Source organism: Chinchilla lanigera, unplaced genomic scaffold (genome assembly GCF_000276665.1).
Source record: "Chinchilla lanigera isolate Chin_1 unplaced genomic scaffold, ChiLan1.0 scaffold00044, whole genome shotgun sequence".
In the NCBI taxonomy this organism is placed as follows: domain Eukaryota; kingdom Metazoa; phylum Chordata; class Mammalia; order Rodentia; family Chinchillidae; genus Chinchilla; species Chinchilla lanigera.
Window position 1 is genome coordinate 9,939,752 of NW_004955445.1, and position 19,055 is coordinate 9,958,806.

At 56.6% G+C, this 19,055-nt stretch overlaps 1 protein-coding gene across 1 annotated transcript in view; it reads left to right on the forward strand.

Moving 5' to 3' along the window:
• The window catches only part of Sulf2 (sulfatase 2), a gene marked incomplete in the record, with an annotated part of 101,020 nt that overhangs the window by 20,280 nt on the left and 61,685 nt on the right, over positions 1-19,055 (forward strand). Inside the window, 1 exon segment of the mRNA XM_013518265.1 lies at positions 2,920-3,193. Coding sequence (XP_013373719.1) covers positions 2,920-3,193 — 274 coding nt within the window.

Sequence of the window (19,055 nt, forward strand, 5' to 3'; positions counted from 1 at the left end):
TGTGATTGATTCATGGTGCACTGCTAGGATTAAAGGTAGGTGATTACTAAGTCAGCCCACTGATTGGTGTGGCACTGCTCTAGTCCCAGTAGCCTGGATACAATAGAAGGGACGGAAAGAGGCTTGTCTCTTGCTTGCTTTGCCACCTTCTGCCCGCCATGAGCTGTTCCTGCTCTGTGATGCCTGCCTGTCTTGCTGCCCTGCCTTGGAGCCAGCCAATGATGGGCTGAAATCTCTACAAGCTGTGGCCCACATGAACCTTTCCTCCTTTCACTTCAGGTGTCAGGTGTTTTCTCTCAGCAACGAGAGAAGAGTAACTAAGACAGTGTTCCTAGGAACTTGCTCCCAGATTTGCCTCCAGGGGGTCTGTTGAACAGGCAGATGAATGTGAACCTTTCTCTGCCACGTGATCTCATGGGGAAATGATGGTGACTGGGCCTTGGCTTCCTCATCTGTTAAATGGGTTTAGTATCAATGAATAAACAACAGGTGGACACCTGTAAGATGCTCAGGCAGTGGCTGGGGCACCAAGCGCTCTCAGGAAGCATTTGTTGTTCTTAGTTGTGGTGGGAGAGGTTCGGCCTGTGGAGGGCACCCCTGGGGATCTCCCTTGCGTGTTATCCTCTCTGCGTGGCTGTGCAGCTGGAGGAACGTGGAAGTGCAATCAGCACATCCACAGCTTCGAGTGCAGAGAATCCCAGTGTGTGTTGAGGGCATCCCGTCGTCATGGGGGGTTCTCACACCAAGGGGTGGGCTCCGGCGTCTCTCCTGTCAGCCCTCAGCGCCGCCCCTTGCCCGCAGCGGGAAGTCTGGGATGGTGCTAATGTGCTGCCGACTCCTTTCCGCACCTGCTAATCTGCGCTAACGAGAGCACCCGAGTGGAGAGCCGGGGGCCTGGCTTCCAGTGTTGAGAAGGGCGCGGGGCCGCCGCAGCCCAGCTTTCTTCGACTCTATTTATGTGATTAGCTCCACGTGAAGCGATGCCCATTTTCCATTTATGCTTGGGTAGATAGAATGTTTTATTCTTCCAAACTGTGTGTTTGTAGTTTTATTTTCAAATAAGACCATTTAAAGTGCAGTGAGCAAATAGTCACCAAAGGGCGCAGAAGGCGGGCGCTGCTTGAGTGGAGAGCTGGGCACCCAGCTTGAAGGTGAGGAGCGGCACAGGGCTTCTCGGGTGCTTGCAGAACAGTGGTTGAGCCGGGGTTTCCTCAGCTGGGGTGAGGAGGTGATGGTATCTGCCGGGGGTTGACGTGGGCCTGAAGGAGACCCCGCAGGAGAGTGACCACAGCCCCATGCCGCAGGGCCCGCGCTCTGCCTCAGTGTCCTGCGGGGACTCCTTAAATCTTCCACACCCAGTTTGCCTCTGACGAAACTGAGGCACAGAGCTGTTAAGCTCCTCACTCGAAATCGCTCTGGAAGGAATTCCAGAGTGCACGCTGTTACCCAGCACCACCTGGTGGCCCCTGAGCTGCAGCCGCGCAGGTGCCCGCTGGGACTGCACCCCCCAGGGCTGTCTGTGGGCTGTCACCTTGGCGTCTGCAGGGATGACCTGGCGCCCGTCCCAGGTGTGCAGAGCCACCGTTCGGGAGGAGGAGATGGCAGAGGGGACCAGGCCATCCTGGGCAGCCTCGCACCGCATCCAGGCCTGGGTCAGGACCCTGAGAGGCAGACCACGAGACAAGGGGAGGGGCAGCACAGGAGCCAGCAGCAGAGAGGAACCCTTACGACCCTGGGCCTGGGGCGGGGGGACCAGATGCAGGAGGGTGACAGCAGCTCTCTGGTCATAGGCAGAGGCGCGGGTGCCCTGGGGAGGGAGCGGCTGTCATCCTGCTCCGTGACCTGACCCTCACTGGAGGGAGGTCTCCCTCACTGCCCCCCAGTAGAGTGCAGAGTGGGGCGGGGCAGTGGGGAGAACCTCAGCAGCTGTTGCTGTCCCCAGGAGAGAGGACACAGGCAGCGCAGCCCCTGCAGGACCCGGAGCCCTTGCTGAGCGCCCCGAGCCCAGGCTTTGTGGTGGTGGCCGGGTTCCACTCGACAACAGGGACCAGACTCCTTGAAGGTCACAGCCATGATGATGCGTCCTGGCGTCCCGACTCCTTAGCAGAGCGCAGAGCCGGAGCACAGATCAGAGACCCACTTGGCCACGTCTGCTGTCCATCTCCGCTCCCTCAGCTGGACTTGTGGCCTGGTCTGACCTGGGGACGAGACGGTGACTGAGGTCGTGGAAGAACGTCGCAGTTCTTCTCCCTCTCCCTTGTAGCCCGCTGTTTTCTCTTGTCATTTTGTTTCTTCTGTAACTTAAACCTGAGGGAACCCATTTAGTCCAGCTCTGCGATCTCTTGCCAAGGGGCTTTGCTACATCTTCATGTGGACTGAGTTCATAATGACCATGTCCCCCTCTTTTATTCATGGGGAAACTGAGGCTCTTCCCTGGGTTATTGGTGGGCACACCAAGCCCAGGAGGAACTGGTCTGTGATGGGAGTCAGCAGGTGGTGCAGCCCAAAGCCTACAGGTGCCCCTTCCTGCCTGGGGTCCACACCTCAGGGACCGTCCACTGCCCCAAGCTGGCAGGAATGTCCCTGGCCCCTTGGACCAGCCACTGCTTGGCCTGCTGTTGGATCGGTCTGTTGGATAGGACGGAGGTAACGTTCAGAGCTGGGCTGGTCACTGACCAGGGTCTGGGCTGCCACCCACACGTTAAGCTGTCCCTGGGGAGAGTTCAGAGGGGTCGCAGGGACTTTGCTGCCAGTCTGCCCCTGCCCCCATGCCAATTGCAAGTATTTAGTAGCCAAGTCTGGTGTCTGCTTGATGTGGCCCTGAGCAGGACTCTCATGGTCTACACCAGCCACCGGCGAGCCGCCGTGCAGAACGAGCGGGACATACACCATGACCCGATTCTTGACCTTCGCCCCTAGGTGGTGCATCAGGAGGGAAGGGGCAGAAGGATAAGATCCCCAAGACGCAACTTCAGACCCCGCATCCCCAGAGGCGTGACGGATTGGCCAAAAATGAAGATGGCGCCCCCCAGCCTGCTGCTCTGCCTGCTCTCCACGACAGTCTGCTCCCTGCTGGGCGGGAGCTCGGCCCTCCTGTCCCACCACCGCCTCAAGGGCCGCTTCCAGAGGGACCGCAGGAACATCCGGCCCAACATCATCCTGGTGCTGACTGACGACCAGGACGTGGAGCTGGGTAAGCGCCCCCCACCCGCAGAGCGTCTCGGGGCTCCGGAGAGGCGCCCGGGGCAGGGCAGGCGGGGAGACGAGGGCTCCCTTCTGAGTGCTTTTGAACCGGCACCCTCTTGGGTTGGCCCCCAAGTTGTGGGTTCAGAGCCCATCCTCAAGGTGAAGGAGTCTCTAGTCTTCTAATGCGGAACCATTCCTGAACTTCCCCAAAATCACAAAGAGGAGAGATGTTCACGCAATTTCCCCAGCCAGCCCCATCCTGGACCACCACCTAAAGCATCCTCTGACCTCCGCCCTCCTCAGCAAGGCCTCGGGCTCTCCTCCCACCTGGTCCTCAGCAGCAGCAGCAGGAGATTGCTGACAAGAGGGGGCCCTCTGGAGTCCCGTCAGCCAGACCTCCTGCCCCCAAGGTCAAATTCCGCTTCTGTCACTTGCTCACCTGTGGGATCTCTCCCAGCTGCAGCTGTCTTTCTCTTTATCCCATGTCTTCTCCCCTTGAATTTTCTGATTCTATGGGTCCCATCTCTCCACTGAAACCCTACATGACTGCTTTCCCATAGAAATAAACCTCTGTATCCCCCAGATCCATGTCCGCATGTGGGTTCAGCAAACTGTGCATTGAAAATATAGGGGAAAAATTTCATCTGTACTGAAGGTGTACAGATCTTTTCCATTGGCGTGATTCCCTAAACAGTACAGAAGTATTTGCCTAGCATTAACATTGGATTCGAGACTGCTAGTCATCTAGATGTGATTTAACATATATGGAGGATGGCCGAAGGGTTCTATGCAAATACCATGCCCGACTGTGCAAGGGATTGCATATCTGCAGGTTTTGGTACCGGAGGGGCATCCCGAAGCCAGGCCCTCCTGGAGAACGAGGGACGACTATGTAATTCAAGTCATGGATGCAAATGACAAATGCAATTTTGCACTTTCTAGCAGCTACATTGCTTAAGAGTAAAGAGAAACTGGTAGAATTCATCTTAATAACCCAGTATATCCAAACTAGTATCACCTCAACTTGTAGTCCGTATAAAAAATATTTAGGAAGTATTTTGCATGCTCTTAGCTAGTTTTTGACATCTGCCTCGGGTTTCACACGTAGGGCGCATCTCAGGAGGGCACAGTCACCTTGCAGGTGCTCTGTAACCACCTGTGCTGGAGCTGCTGCCCTGGATGCTGCCTGCCATATGCATTTTCCTGCTCCTTTGAATTATATTTCCCTTATCATCGTCAGGTGAGAAAGTGGTATGGAAATCTAGAGTAAAGTGTTCCAGGCAGAGGGAACAACATGTGCAAAGGTCCAGAGGCAGGACCAAAAGGGCCAATGTGTCTGGAGCCTGGAGAAGCGAAGTAGAACACAAGAGTGGACAGAGAAGATGGAGATCTTCGAGGCGCTAGGGAGTTGTGCTAAGGACCATGGATCATTGATCAGGCGAGAGGCGTGCCCTTTGCCTCCGTCCCCTCTCAGAGGACAACAGAATATTGCTGCTGGCAACCTGATTCTGTCTTTAGCTATCCAAAAGGTTCTTTATAGAAAACCCAGTCACTGCTTGCAATGATTTGTATTAATGATCACAAGTATAGATTTTTCTCGGGGAGCTTATCAGTGTGAAAGGAATTTGCAGCCAGGAAGCAACCAGAGCCCGGAGCCTTATTGACAGTTTGACACGTAGGATCCCCGTCTCCCGGCAGCAATCAGAACGAGGTACATTTGATAACCACAGGGAGTCTGCAGACTGTGGCCGTGAGAATGTGAGTTTTGTGTCTGGTGGAATTTCACAGACTGTATTCGCGGGCAGCCCCTGGTCTCACCTTGTGTGGCCCCTCGAGCTGTTCTGTCGTGATGCTGGGGAATTCGAGATGCCCCAGATGTCCATTCGTGAAGCAGCTCTGTGTAACACAGCGTGCCAGGTGCTGGGGAGCGGACAGGGATCATGCCAGGGAGCCCACATGCAGGGCGCAAGCCATTCACGGAGAGAGGGGCCGAGAGCTGACTTGGCTCCCGGTGAGGGACCTAGTGCAATGGACACAGAAGCAGGGCCTTCCTCAGAGAAGTACCACAACCGCATCCAGGTCCCAGCACTCTTCTCCAGCCCTTACGCTGAGATTGGGGGGCCAGGAGGAGGAGCAGAGGCTGCGGGGCCCAGGGCAGGCTGGTGCCGTAACTGAGCTTCACATTGAAGCTTGGACCAGGTGGCGCCGCGGAGCTGGCGGGGCGAGGCCCAGCTGGCTGTCTGTTTGGAAAGGGAGCAGGCGGGTGGATTGGAGGTTAAGCAAAAGAGAAGAATCAGGGCAGCCCCTGAGTTTGGGGCCTGACCCTGCAGGTAATAATGAGTGAGCCCCTGCACCTCATGGCTGAATCTGCCTGCAGTTTTATGTTTGTGACTCTTAATAAAACCAACAGAATAAGTGAACAGAAGGAAAGACACTGTGGGGGGTGAGGGTGGAGGAAAAGACAAAAAAAGCCAAACCACAGCTGACTTTAAATGCAGAGAATCGTTCTCTCGGTTTTACAAACAGAGAAACTGAGGTATGGAGAAGTGGAGGCACTTGTCCAGGGTTGCACTAGTATGCAGTTAAACAGGATTTGAACCCAGAGCCCACAGTGTTCACCGTTATGCTTAACCAGTTTCCTGGGATGGACACTGAGTTGTTTCCAGATCGCTAGCATATTTATTCTCTTTTTGCTGTTACAAATCCTATTGCTGGGACTATCTTTTCTCTGTGTTTTTGCACACTAGAGTGACGGTTTGGGAAAGATAAATTCCAGGAAGTGATATGGTAGGACCAGGGCCCTCTGTTCGGTGGTGTGCAAGCTCCCCACAGGAGCACTTGCTGGCCCAGATGAGTGCCTGCCAGTCCTCCCCTCCGGGACGAGCCAGCCTCCCTCCCTCCCTCCCCCAGCAGACCCGGCTTTTGAAGCGGGCCGAGCTTCCTCAGGAGGTAAGGGGCGGGAAAGGGTAGTCAGGGGGCTGATGAGCTTTTTATAAACCACTAGACAGACCCAGATCAATAATGCATGTTCCAAAAAAGCCCAACACATTATCTCACAGTCTGCTACAACTGGCAAGCAGAGGGTGGTCCTAAAAAATTTATCATCTGCTATTTTCTGCTCATCCGTGCGGCAGTTCTGACAGTTCTCCGGGCCGGAGGCTTCTCTGCAGAGACAGTCCAGGCCTCTTCCAGTCCCAGCATGGAGGGCAGCCGTCCACCCTAATTAGGTCTGCTTCAGAGGCCGGGCGCAGCACACAGCAGGAAGAGGGCACGTCCGGTTTCCTACCTGCAGGGCTGGGGGCGGGGGCTGTAGCATGGAAGGTTCTTTCTCCCTTCCTCGAGTGCATTTGGCTCCCTGGACTTTCTTGGAAGTGTCACGTGCCCCGGGGAGCTTGTCCCTGCAGCTTCCCACTCACTGAGTGGCCCGAGTGCATGGTATAGTTGCAGAGCATTCAGGGAAACCCTTGAGTTTGGATAAGCTGGGGACCAGCAGGCCCATGGCTGCTTCTCCACCCTGGGCAGCGAGAGAGGAGAAGCCTAGAAACCAAGACCCTGTTTCACGATGCCCTTTGGTCAAGGAGGCTGGGGCCCTGGGGACTCCGCCAGGTTTAATTTGATGCGGCCCAACTTTTAGTGAGCTGCCAGGGCTGGGCAGGCCGAGGCAGCAGGAGGCGGGCATGGTCCGGGCCTGCAACACAAGTCTCTCTGCAACACCCTGGTTCTCAAGATGCTCCTTCAGCTGGCTCCCACTGCAAAGCTTCAGTGTTACTGTAAAAGGGAGCTCTGCATCCTGACCGTAGGGGAAAAGCCGGTGTCCCTTGGCTTGGGTCAGCGATCACTGCAAAGCTGAGTACCTGGAAAGCTGAGCGGTGTCCTCTAAATGGCAGCGAGCGCTGCTTCCCACGAGCCGGTGTCTCTATCACTGAGGTTGAGCAGCTTCAGAGGCAGGGGCTGAGGTGAAAGAGCAGCTCCCCAAGACTCCTCCTCAGCAAGATGGCGACAGAGCACGAGCACCGGGCCACTGCCTTGTCCCGGGACACACGCACGTGGGCGCCACGCGGCAGTGGGCTTGTGCCTCGGGGCTGGGGGTGCAGCCAGACCCCGGGCCCCAGAATCTCAGGTGGCTGCTCTCCTGCTCATTCTCCTGAGGGCCTGTGCCCGGGGCTCTTTAGATGGTCAGACTTCGGCTCTGTTCCCCAAAGCTGGATGAACCACGGAGAACATGTTATACCTGGAAAGAAATTCTTCACCTTTCAGAACATCCTCAAATGCAAATAAAACCCCCAGTGAGGGTGTAGGGTGAGCACTGAGTGGCTGATCGGCCGGGCTCACATCCTTGTTCTGCTACTCACTGTGTGGCCTTGGGAAAGTTACTTGACTTCTCTGTGCCTCTGTTTACCCACTATAAACTGAAGGTGGCAATGTGTCTTCCTGCTCTTCCTGGGCATCCTGGATGTTAAGGCGTGTCTATGTGTGTGTGTGTATGTGTGTGTGCGCGCGCGCACATGCACACACATGAGAGAGAGAGAGAGAGAGAGGGAGAGGGTTTGATCTCACTGCTGCCGAAGCCTTCCTCCTGTAGCACTGCCAGGCCGGCACTGTGGAATGCCACTCGTCTACACTGTTACATTTAAGAGTGAGTTTTCCCTGTGAGTCTCATAGCCTGGAAGAGCAAGGTCACCCTAGTCCCCTTCCGGCCGATGTGGTCAGGGTAAGCTGGCCAGGCGCGGGCAGCAATGCCAGGAGCACGAGCCTGGCGTGCATGAGTCTGCCGCGGCTCTTCTGCCATTGTCACGCGCGTGGGATGGGGAGCAGAGTTGTGTCATCGTGGGTGGCAAAGGATGCCAGGGCTGCAAAGCGGATGTAAAACCGTGACTCCCAACCCTCTCTGCCAGTCTAGATCTTCTCTGTTACACGCGACTTCTTGAAACTCAAGCGGGGTTGAGCCAACAAACTTAAAAAAAAAAATTATTTGACTCAAGGATATGAAAAGTGCAAGTATATTTTGAGCTTCAGGTGTGGTTGGATCTAGGAATGTCACCTGCCTTTGAATTACCTGCTCTCTGCTTTCCTCCAAGTTGGCTCCCTGCTTGGGCCAGCTCGCCATCTGGCACTTCTGGCATGGCCAGGCCTGTGGGGCACCACGTGGGCCATGCCTGGGCAGAGACAGAGGCTGTCTCCCCCAGATGCCAATGGAAGTCCCCAAAGTGACTCTCGGGCCTGATGCGCTGTGGAATGTCTGGTCCACGCTGAGCTGTTCCGAGGCGTAACACAGTGGGTGGCCAGCCTGGACCACTGCACATCCCTGGAGCCCCTTGACCCATGAGCACGGGGACTGGGGTAGACGTGGTTCCCTGCAGGAACACAGGAGCTGGCGCCAGAGGCGATGGAGGGCCTGGTGTACGGCCGCATGCAGGAGATGCTCCTCTCTCAGATGGCATCTCTGCAGCAGGATGCGCAGACTCATCTGTTCCCCAAGTGTTTAGTGAGCACCCGCTGTGTACCCTGGTGATCCGGCAGCAAACAGACAAAATCTCTGCTTTTACAGAGCTTCTGCTCCACTGTAACAGTGAATACACAAGCAATACAACAGCATATAAGAGCGTGACCAGTGGTGAGAACAAAGCAAGGGCGAGGGATCAGGCGAGGAGCCGGGGGCAGAGGGGGGAGAGTTGCAACTTTATATAGCGGGGGCCTCACTGCGAAGGGGACATTTGAGCATTTGCAGCAGCCCGGAGCCCTGGGGCAGCTCTGCCATCAGAGACCAGGGCAGAGTGGCAGAGCAGGGTGAGCAGCCGGAGAGGGGTCAGAGTGGGTGGCAGTGTCCGCTGGGCTCTGCAGAGCAGGGTGCGTGACATGGCCCGCAGTGGAGGATGCTGGGAAGAGGAAGGGCAGGGCCCGATTTTGCTTTCACTGTGTCCCCTCTGGCTGCTCCCTGGAGAACGCACTGGAGGGCTGCGCTGAGACGCGTCCACAGAGAGGCCTGTGCCACGGTCCGGGCACCAGCTGCTGGTGGCTCAGCAGCGGGGAGAGTCGGCAGGAGCGGCGCATGTTGCCGAGGTGGTGAGACGTGCTGCTGCGCCCTATGCAGAGCGGGCGTGAGGAGGTGTGGATGACCTCAGCGTTCGTCCTGAAAGCCCACCAGGTGACCTCTCTGCTTCCAGAGGTGCGGAGGCCTGGGTCTGAGAAGTTGCAGGCACCCGTGCAGTGCCACAAGGCACTGTCCAAGGGGACGCAGCGGCTCGAGAAGCTGGGAACTCAGCAGGCCTTGAGCACTCGTTTGTGCTCTCCTGGGCCCAAGGGTCTGGATTCCCAGAGGACCCTGCGATCCTGCAGGCCGTGGCCCCAGCTCAGGCGGCTGCGAGGCAGGTTTGAACAGAACGGCCTGGCTGGCTTCTGGGCAGCCCCGTCTTCCTCTTCCCATCTGCGAACACAAGGAAACCGCACCCTGCCCTGCAGAGCGATAGCCAGGAGGCGGATTCAGAACTTCAGGCTGGGTGCTCCACAGGGGCCAGATGGCTGCTGGCCCAGGACAGCGTGCCCAGATTCCAGACACCGGCTCGGCTCCAGGGCCTTCCAGCTCAGCCTGCGAGTTCCCACCTCCTAGCATTCCTGCTGCCACCACTCACTCAAAGAAGAAAAACATGTGCGAGCAGGTTATCTCAGAGGAAGAGAGCCTCCTTCGGACCCACCCTGGTGGTGTTCTTGCTAAGCACATTCCTGCAAGTTGTTTTTTTTTTTTAACCTCATTTCAGCAGCACTTGGGGAATCACTTGAGTTTGAAAGGAACGTATTATATCAGAAATAGATTTGGCTCCTTGTAAAGGAAGATAGAGAGTCATGGTTGTTTCTGCAAGGTAGAATGTTGCTTCTTGCTCACGTGAAATTAACTGGAGGTTGGTAGTTCAAGATTGGCACCATGACTTCAAGGTTATCAGGGACCCAAGCTCTCTGTCTGCTTTATCATTATTACTGTGTAGCTTTCATCTTCAAGGTCACCTTGTGCTTCAGAATGGCTGCTAGAGCTCCAGCAGTCACAGGCACATTCCAGACAACAGGAAAGAGGAAGCAGAAGGGCAAAAGGAGTGGACCTTCAAGTGAAGTCAGCACTCTTTACAGACCTCATCCCACAAGGCACATGCAACATGGACAGAAATTATTTGGCCACGTGATCTCCAAGGAATGTGAGCACATACGAGTTTGGATTACTCAGGGGGGCTTAACTGTGTTGTGCTAGGGTGTGGGGATAATGGGGTGCCCCCAAGGCTAGTTACTGACGGAGGGTCACTCCTACCTCGAGACCAAGGGGATAACGGAGTGAGTGGCTACTGGAACCTGATGACAGACCCACCCAGTGCAGGGCCACCCTGTGGACACCACGGGGAGGAAGATGGAGGAGTCCGGAGCCCAACTGCGCTTTCCACTTAGGCCAGCCTCCTTCCGGCACCTCCCACTGGACAGCGTCAGCCTAAGCCAGGGGCTGCCGGGGCTTCCCTGGGGTCGGAGAGCAGATCCTGCCGGCCAGAGGGACGGTTGCGGGCCCTGTTGCCAGCCCCTGCACTTCAGGATCAGAGCAGGGCCTGGGAACAGGAAGAAGGGGAAACGGATATTGGCGAGTGGTCTGGGGCCCCGGCCACACCAGCGATGGAGAGTGAGGGTCCCGGCGAGGGTGGCGTAGCACGTTTGCGTCTGCTGAGACCTGCAGGTGGGAACCGGGGAAGGGGCCTTGCAGGCAGGACGCAAGAGCCCTGTGGCAGCGACAGGCCCAACGGGGGCAGCGACAGGCCCAACAGGGAGCCTAGCGGGGGCAGCAGGGCCTGGGGAGTGAAGGGCAGGGGGTGGGGATGGGCAGAGAGGACGGGGGGGGGCATGCAGACCAAAGTAGGCGTGTGAGTGGACCTAGATTTCACACGAGGTACGTGGAAAGTCACCTGAGCAGGTTGGGTACGTGGAACTTGTCCCAGCTGCTGGTGGAGAGGAGCGGCCTGGGTACAGGAGCAGAACAGGCAGGGCAGTGTGAAGTGCAGTTGTCCAAGTGGGGCACTGCCCAAGACAGAGGCTGATGGACCCGGAGGGCAGGGCTGAGAGTGGGCAGGTGGTACCGTGTGCAGAGACTGGATGGGAGGGAGACAGGGGCCTCGGACAGATGTGAAGCCGCGTTGCAGGCCAGTGGCTGCGAGCCCCACCCCTCAAAAGCGGGACAACGTCTGGACCCCACCGTGTTGACCAATCGCCAAGGACCGCAGTGTTAGGTCAGGAGCAATCAATGTTTCTGGTGGATTTTCTCTGGGAGGAGGGGGCCAGGGATTGCTGAGTCCCACTGACCACCATGCCCCCGCCCATCTGCACCGAGAACAACAGTATCGGTTTCCTCCCAGAAGCCTCTGCAGCCAGGGCCAGCAGAGGGTGGCGGAGAAGCAAAGAGCAGCGTGCTCTCTCCAGCAGTGGGTTGAAGAGCCAAAGCTGAGCGAGCCTCGGCTTTTCACAGCTAAAACCAGCTATCGTGCTGGACTTCCTTTTGCACCAGCCAAGAGTCAGGAACCATCTCCCTGTGCACCATCGGAGGAAACCTCACCTGAGAACCCAGCACGGTTCTCCTGGACCATGACAGGCTCAGGGGTCATGGTCACCAGCGGCAGTGAGCATGGCGTTAACCACTGCCCAGTCCCGCTGCCCGATGTGGCCTCTGATTACCGCCCTTTGTCCTCCAGACATTCCTCTTGGCCTCCCACGGGGACAGAGCTGTTCTGGGAGAGTCACCTCTCCTAAGGTGGCCATTAAGCAGGTGCCCCTGGGGCAGCAGGCCCCCACACAGATGGCACTGCAGCGTGGACACTCCAGGGAGCATTGAGGGGCCACCAAGTGAGCTCCAGCCTGGCGAGCCCGGCAGCAGCCCCAAGGTGGCGCAGGACACAGGTGCTTCCTGCCCTCGGCCAGAGTTCAGGCCCTTTGTCGCCTGCCCTACCAGCAAAGGCTCTGCTGGGCCTGGACCCAAACCCACCGCCCTCCCGGCCACTCTGCCGCACTGTCTGCCATGGGGGAACAGTCCCTTCCCAGCATGCGTCAGCTGCTCCTTCAGCTGGAGAAGAATCAGCCAGGGGTCCTGGACTCAGAGCTGTGTGCCCCCAGCCTCAGCCGCTCTGGATGGGCCAGGCCAGCACTGCGCAGGAGCAGGCGGGGATGCAGGGCCCTTCTGACGTGCGTCCCGGTGCTCAGGTCTGCCCACCTGCGGGCCCACCCACGCCACATTTTTTTCTATTTTTTCAAGCAAAGCAGGGAAGGTGGATTGATGTAAAACCTGCCTGAAGAAAAAAGTTAGCAATTCCAGTTTTTCAGTACTTTTGGGCAAGCAGGAGTCTACCCAGGGGGCTCCATGTGTGAAGTCTGTGTTAGACCAGATTGGGAATCTATAGTCATGGAAAGGTTTCAGAGCTAATATGAGTTAGGTGCTTTCCCTACACCCAACATTAAACTATGTTTTTCCCAGTTAAACTTCAGAACAAACCTAAAGAAGAGGTACTGTTTCTCTCCCCACTTTGCAGATGGAGAAACTGAGGTACAGGCATTAAATCATTGAAACAATCTATCCGCTTCACAAGAAGTAGAAAGATCAGAATTCAAATTCCAGCCTCTGTCCTCTAGAGCCCTTGCCACCCTGCTGGGTTTGGCGATACAGTGTTCTAGAATCATCCTAAAATTTCATAGTCAAAAGAACCTCGTGCCTAGTTATCCATGTGCTGTTGTGACAGAGGGAAACAGAGGCACAAGGGAAGTAGGTAGTTGAAAGCAGCGTACACCTCCTGCTCTGGTCTCTTGATTCAGGGTTCCTTGGTGCCCAAAAGCCACAGGTGCCTTAGCCTAGATCTGAGGCATGCCTGTGTGTGTGTGTGTGTGTGTGTGTGTGTGTGCGCGCGCGCGTGTGCACATGTGTGTGAAATACCCGCATCCATGTTCAGCAGCCGATCCTTGTCAGTGTACAGATCTGAGCAGGCAGGGAAGACGGGCCTGAGCCGGAAGTGTCACGTCCCCTTTCCCCTCACCTGCCACTGCCAGGCGGCCTGGACATCCTGCCCCTCAACCCCAGGAAAGAACAAAAGCCCAGCTCAAAGCCCCTGGGCAGACGCAGGTAGAAAGTGGCAAGTGACATGTGCGCCGATGCAGGGAGAGGCTGGTGTGCTGGTCATCGCAGACACCACGGCATCGCCTTCTTCCCCCTGCAGAGCCCCCAGGGAGACCAGGCGCGAGATCCTGCCCGCTGCACTGCACGTTTGCTGGGAACTCGAGGCCTCCCCGCTGCACTGTGATAGAGCTGTGGACTCGAGATACCTTCTGCCTCTCTTTCCTTCTGTGGGCAGCGACTCAGCAGCCTGTGTGGTCACGGAACGACAGGGCCCCCCAGCTGGAAGCTCACGGCTCACGGGGGTGGCAGGGTCTACAGTGACAGGGGAGCCCCGGCCGCCTCAAGGGTGGCTGCTTCCCAGCGCCAGCTGATTGTGCCAGGAGGGGACGTGCACCCAGCGCAGGCAGATTTCCCAATTTTTTTTTTTTTAAGAAGAAACTAGAAGAACTTTGTACAGAAACTCCAGAGTTCTCTTCCCCTTAGGCCCAGCAGGAGCAGTGCTGATGACCCAGGATGCTTTTAGGGGCCCATGAAAAATGTCTTAAATGCTTTTAAAATCAATACAGCAAGGAAATTTAAGATGGGAAGAAATGTTTTGGTACGGGGTATTAATATATTCATTTCTATAGAAACAGCCGTGCAGCATCATTTTTAATGTGTTTTGGAGGAAGGAGCTCGTGACTGCAGAGATGCCGGGTGCTCTCTAAAGTCGTGATGGGGCGCTAGGAAAATGTGCTGCTTTTCAAAGTATGGGCAAGTAACCGCTTCTTCAGCCCCAGGAATACACGCTGCGTGGGCAGGTCCGGCTGTGGCCTCCGGATCCTGCCCTCTTGTGCAGCCTTCAAAGGCTCCGTAATCTCCGCAGCGCCGGGGTCCTCGCCCAGAGGCCTCGCTGGAACATTCCTTGCCAGGTTATCTGTTCCCAGATAAAAGGTGTGGGTGGGAAGGCCACGAGCAGCGGGAGCTCACACTGTTAGCACTTTTGTAGTCAGCTCTCCTTGAGCCAAACAGCCCTATGCGAAAATTTTCAAACGCTTCAAAGACAGCCCTGGACTCCTCATCCACCCCTCACCCTGCAGTAGGTGCCCTCCACAGTCTGTGAGTCTCCTAGGAACATTTTCTCATCATTTACTCATACGTAAGTGTCAAGAAAAGCAGTACAAAGCCAGAAAGGGGAGGATAGAGTGACTTTCATCAGCGCAGCTTGGGAGGAGCTATCTAGGGAGTCTTGACAGTGAGAAATGGAGTCGGGGCTGGAGCACAGCAGGTGCAAAGGTCCTGCGGCAGGAAGGAGGTGCAGCAGGTGTGCCTATGGGGGAGGGGCAGGGGCCACACCAGGGAGGGTGAGTTTCCTTCTAGGCCAACAGGAGGGCTTTGGGTTTTATGCTGTGTACAAAGGAGCCCACTGGCTGCCAAGTCAAGACAGTAGCAAATAGATAAGGATGAAAACAAGAGACCACTTAGGAGTCGACAGCAGAGATCCAGGAAAGAGACGATGGTTAGGTAGATTCCCATCAGGACCCTGAGCTTACCGGCTCCGGTTCTGCTTCTCCCTGTGTCCCAAACCACCTCCCGCTGCTTCCCCGAGGAGGCCCTCCCACCACAGACTTTTTGCCTGTAGTTTTAAGAAAACATAGGAAGCCATCATCTCATTAGCTATTGATCAGAAGCAGTGCCTTCTATGCCACCCAAGTGGGGGCCCCAGGAGTCTGTCCCGCAGGGCCACGGTGTGTACCTGCTCCTGCCGGCAGCAGGCCTGGGGCAGGAAATGCCCTGGGAAAGCCACAAAGTGGGTCATGTTTTGAATCTTGAAAGTCCCCAGCACCTGCTAAGTCCGCGTAGATAATGGTGGTTCTGACTCGGGCCATTAGAACAAATTGGGCTGGGGATGTAGCTCAGGGAGTGGAGGCTTGTCTAGTGCATGGGGTGCTGGGTTCCATCCCTAGCAGTGATAAAAAGAGCAGATTAATTCAGCATTCCCCCTGACACTGATCTCAGTACTTACAGACTCATTGTATTGTACATCCAAAAATATGTTGTACCGATAATCTCACGCAGGTACCTGGGTTGACAGGAAGGGCTTTTTTTCAAGTCACTTAATAGAAAGGTCTCAAATAATAACACAGTTGCCGCACTGAGAGGCCTCGAAAGCACTCATGAGTGGGGCGGGCAGCTGAGTGTCACGGGGCAGACTGGTTGGCAGTCAGGGTTTCCGCCCTGGAGTTTAAAAATCCCATTGGTGGGGGTAGGGGTGAGGTCCCCTGGCCGGCAGAGCCATAGAGAGGTGTCAGGATGACCTCATCTCCAGCCCAGGGCGGCAGGAAGGTTGGTCACAGAAGGAAACCAGCTTGTCCCCAGATTTATGTTGAACACAGTAAGTTTGGCTGACTGGCATGGCTTTGTTGGAAATATTGAAAACTGGCGTTTTGATTTCTGCGTGGCCGCATCTGCCAGGCCCTCCTGCCGCCGGAGCTAGCATCTGCATCGGGGCTAGCGGGGAATTAGATCATATGTTTCCATGATGTGGGTTTATGGTGCCTGGTCACTGTCCCCCAAGGGAGGCTCGGCACATCGTGCTGCTTGTGCACAGATGCCGCTGTCGCTGGGCACTGTGGAACTGTACTTGCATGGCAGAGCGACACAGCCCTCCTCGGCTGGATGATTGCAGCAGGCGCATGTGCACACTCAGGGCGCTGCCGGCCAGGACACAGCAGCGAGGCCCCTCCCACGTGGGGAGGAAGCAGGACAAAGCACTTTAAGACCTGGGTTTTAAGCCCATTAAAAATAAGAAAGGCATGCCTGTCACCCAGCTACTCAGGAGGCTGAGGCAGGAACATAGCCAGCTCGGGCAATTTAGCAAGACCCTATCTCAAAATAAAAGGGGCGAAGGGATGCAGCCAGTGGTAGAATGCTTGCCTAGCACATGTGCGGCCTTAGGCTCAATCTTCCTTTTGTTTTTTTGAGACAGGGTCTTGCTATGCCGTTCAGGCTGGCCTTGAGCTCACTTTGTAGCCCAGGCTGCCCTCGAACTCATAATGATCCTCCTGCCTCAGCCTCCCGAGTGCTGGGATTACAGGCGTGCACCACCACGCCCAGCTCAGGCTCAATCTTGAGTAGCTAAAAAGAAATAGTTCCAGAGCCTCTCTCTTCTCATCTGCACAGCATTCGGGGTGCCACCTCCCCAGCATTCTTCAGGTGGCAGCCTGGCCTGCATTTCTGGCGGCCAGGTGAGGAGCCAGCTTGCGTCCTCCCTACAGTCTGAAGATAGTGGGACATTGAGTGGCTCTGTATTACCTGCTCCTTTCTTTCCCCTGTGGCCTGGGAATGGGAGGCAAAGAGTTCATTATGCCTGGCATGCTCAGGATTCATACGTGTAAGAAATATTTATTGAGCACCTACTGAGGTACTCCAGCACTGTTCCAGGCACTGAGGCTAGCGCAGTGGAGCAGGGTCGGTAACCCTGGGCCTCGGAGCTCTGACATTCCAGGGCTCCAGGGCATCACGGCAAGGAGAGCCCATGAGTAGGGACGAGGGGGGCAGCAGCTGCATGGTTACAGGACACACAAGGTCCTGGACAGAGGAGGGGCCCCTGTGGCTGCAGCGGGGGTGGGAAGGATCCTTGGGAGAGAGGATGATCACCTGCCCAGGGAAGAGGTGACCAGGTCTGATCATAGATGCCCACAACAGAGTGCCAGGCTCTGCTGACAGGTTTCATACGGGAACTCAAGGAGTAGCCACAGTTAGTGCTCAAGAAACCAAAGGACAGATGAGGGGCCTCGGGAGGAGAGGAGGGCGCGGTGACTTCCGGAGCTGGGCTGTGGGGTGGCACTCAGGTGTCTGTTAGAAGTGACATCGGGGTAGACAGGTCTGGTTGCAGCGAGTCATGTCTGCCGGATGCCGGCCACTGTCTCCCACCTGGACTGTATTGGCTTTGTTATATCAGTGTAGTTGTTTCTTTAAAAAAAAAAGAAAAAATTTCTGCTTCTTTAAAGGAGAAAGTAGGAGCCCTAAGTAGAAAGAAATTAAACCAAATGATGACATCCAAGCTGATGCAGCCACCTGCCTGGTGCTCAGGCTGCAGCTGGTCCTTTCCTTGGAGTTCAGCAGACGGTGGGAACGGGAATCCTTTCCACACCACCGTTCTCCCGGGTGTCTAGTGCCGGGACTCTGAGTGCCCAGCTAGTCACCTCCGGGTCACCAAGGACGCGCCCGGGGCCTCACTGAAGCCCAGCCAAGAGCACAGGGCCTTCTGGGCAGTTCCTTGGGACACAGTCACTGCTCCTCGTGGTGGACCTGGACCATCTAATGAGCATGGAACTCAGTGTCCACCTCCTCTGTGGGACAGCCGAGTTCTGAGACCGCCCTCCTGGCCGTGTGGTGTGACGGGCACCTTAACAGCCCAAGTTCCAGTCCCTCTTCTGTAAAATGGACCCCTGGGAGAGTTAAGGGATACGTGTCTTGTACCCAGCAATAAGCATTCGGCTAACGACAGCATAACTGACTTGTGATACTGCCCTCCGCCCCAGGGATAAGTTGGAGCTGTCCTAACTGCCTAGCTCTATTAGGGAGGGGTAGCACCAGCCCTCTGCGGCCTGGCAGGGGCTGGGAGCTGGCGGGGTGTTGTGAAGCTGAGGGAGTGCTGGGGAGTGTGGCAGACCAGGGAGCACATGATTTGTTCAGTGCAAAGGCCAAATTGTAGAAGTCCGCTGCGCAGGGCACTGACACCCGTGCCCTGCCTGTGGCCGCACACCCGCTTGGGCTCCTGTGTTACGTGGCAACCCAGGAGGCTAAGACCGTCTCTCCTCTGTGACCTCAGCAGAAGTTTGTTGGGCACCCACTAGGTGCCAGGCGGCATGCTGGGGTGGAGGTGCAACAGTGAAGGAATTAGGCCGGCTCCCAGCTGCTGGAGCCATGCCAGGCACAAGGGACCTGCAGCCCGTGTGGTCTCTGAGCCTGTAGGCCAAGGCCACCCGTGGGGTGCGCCGGAGGGAACCGGCTTTGTGCCATGAACTGGGCAGAAATCTTCAAGTGCCTGGGCAGCAAAAACATCCATCATGAAGGCCACACGTCCTGAGAGTTCCCTGGGCCCGGGTGTAACTGGTGGGCAACTGCAGGGTTCCTGCCAGCAGTGAGGCTCCTCGGGAGGGGGGAGGGCTAGGTTTCTGGGGCCCTTTGACCAGCCAGCGCCAACCAGCTCAGCTACCAGGGAGGCACAGCAGGGCTCAGCAGCCTTGGGCCGTCCGTCCTCCAGACTTTACCAGGTCCAGCCGGCGCACACTCGTGCTTGGGGTGATTGCAGAAGAGACCGGGGCTCCTCCAGCTCTCAAGGTCCTGGGCCCGCTGTGGGGGGACTTGGACTAGAGTGAGAAGGGCGAGTGCTGCCTGCCAAGCAAGCCTCAGGAGGAGGACCCGACGGGCGCAGCGCAGGGGCAGGACCCTCGGGCAGGGGTGAGCCCGGGGCACCTGGGAGACAGGAGGGCAGCGTCGGCCAGCACGTGAGCACGAGGAGGTCAGAGGAAGGCGGGAAGGGGGCCGCAGGAAGGAACTCGGGCCTTACTCCGAGTGCAGTGGGAGGTACTGGATAGTTGTAAGCACCGAGGAGATATGAAGAGATAGGATCTGTGGGCCCCCGGGGAAGCTCCGGCTCTTTCCTTCCCTGGCTGGTAGCGATGGGGTGAAAGTCCTATAAATCTCCTTCCCATTCTTCGCCCCGAGGGACCGAGTGAGGTAGGCCCGTTAGTTGTTTTCC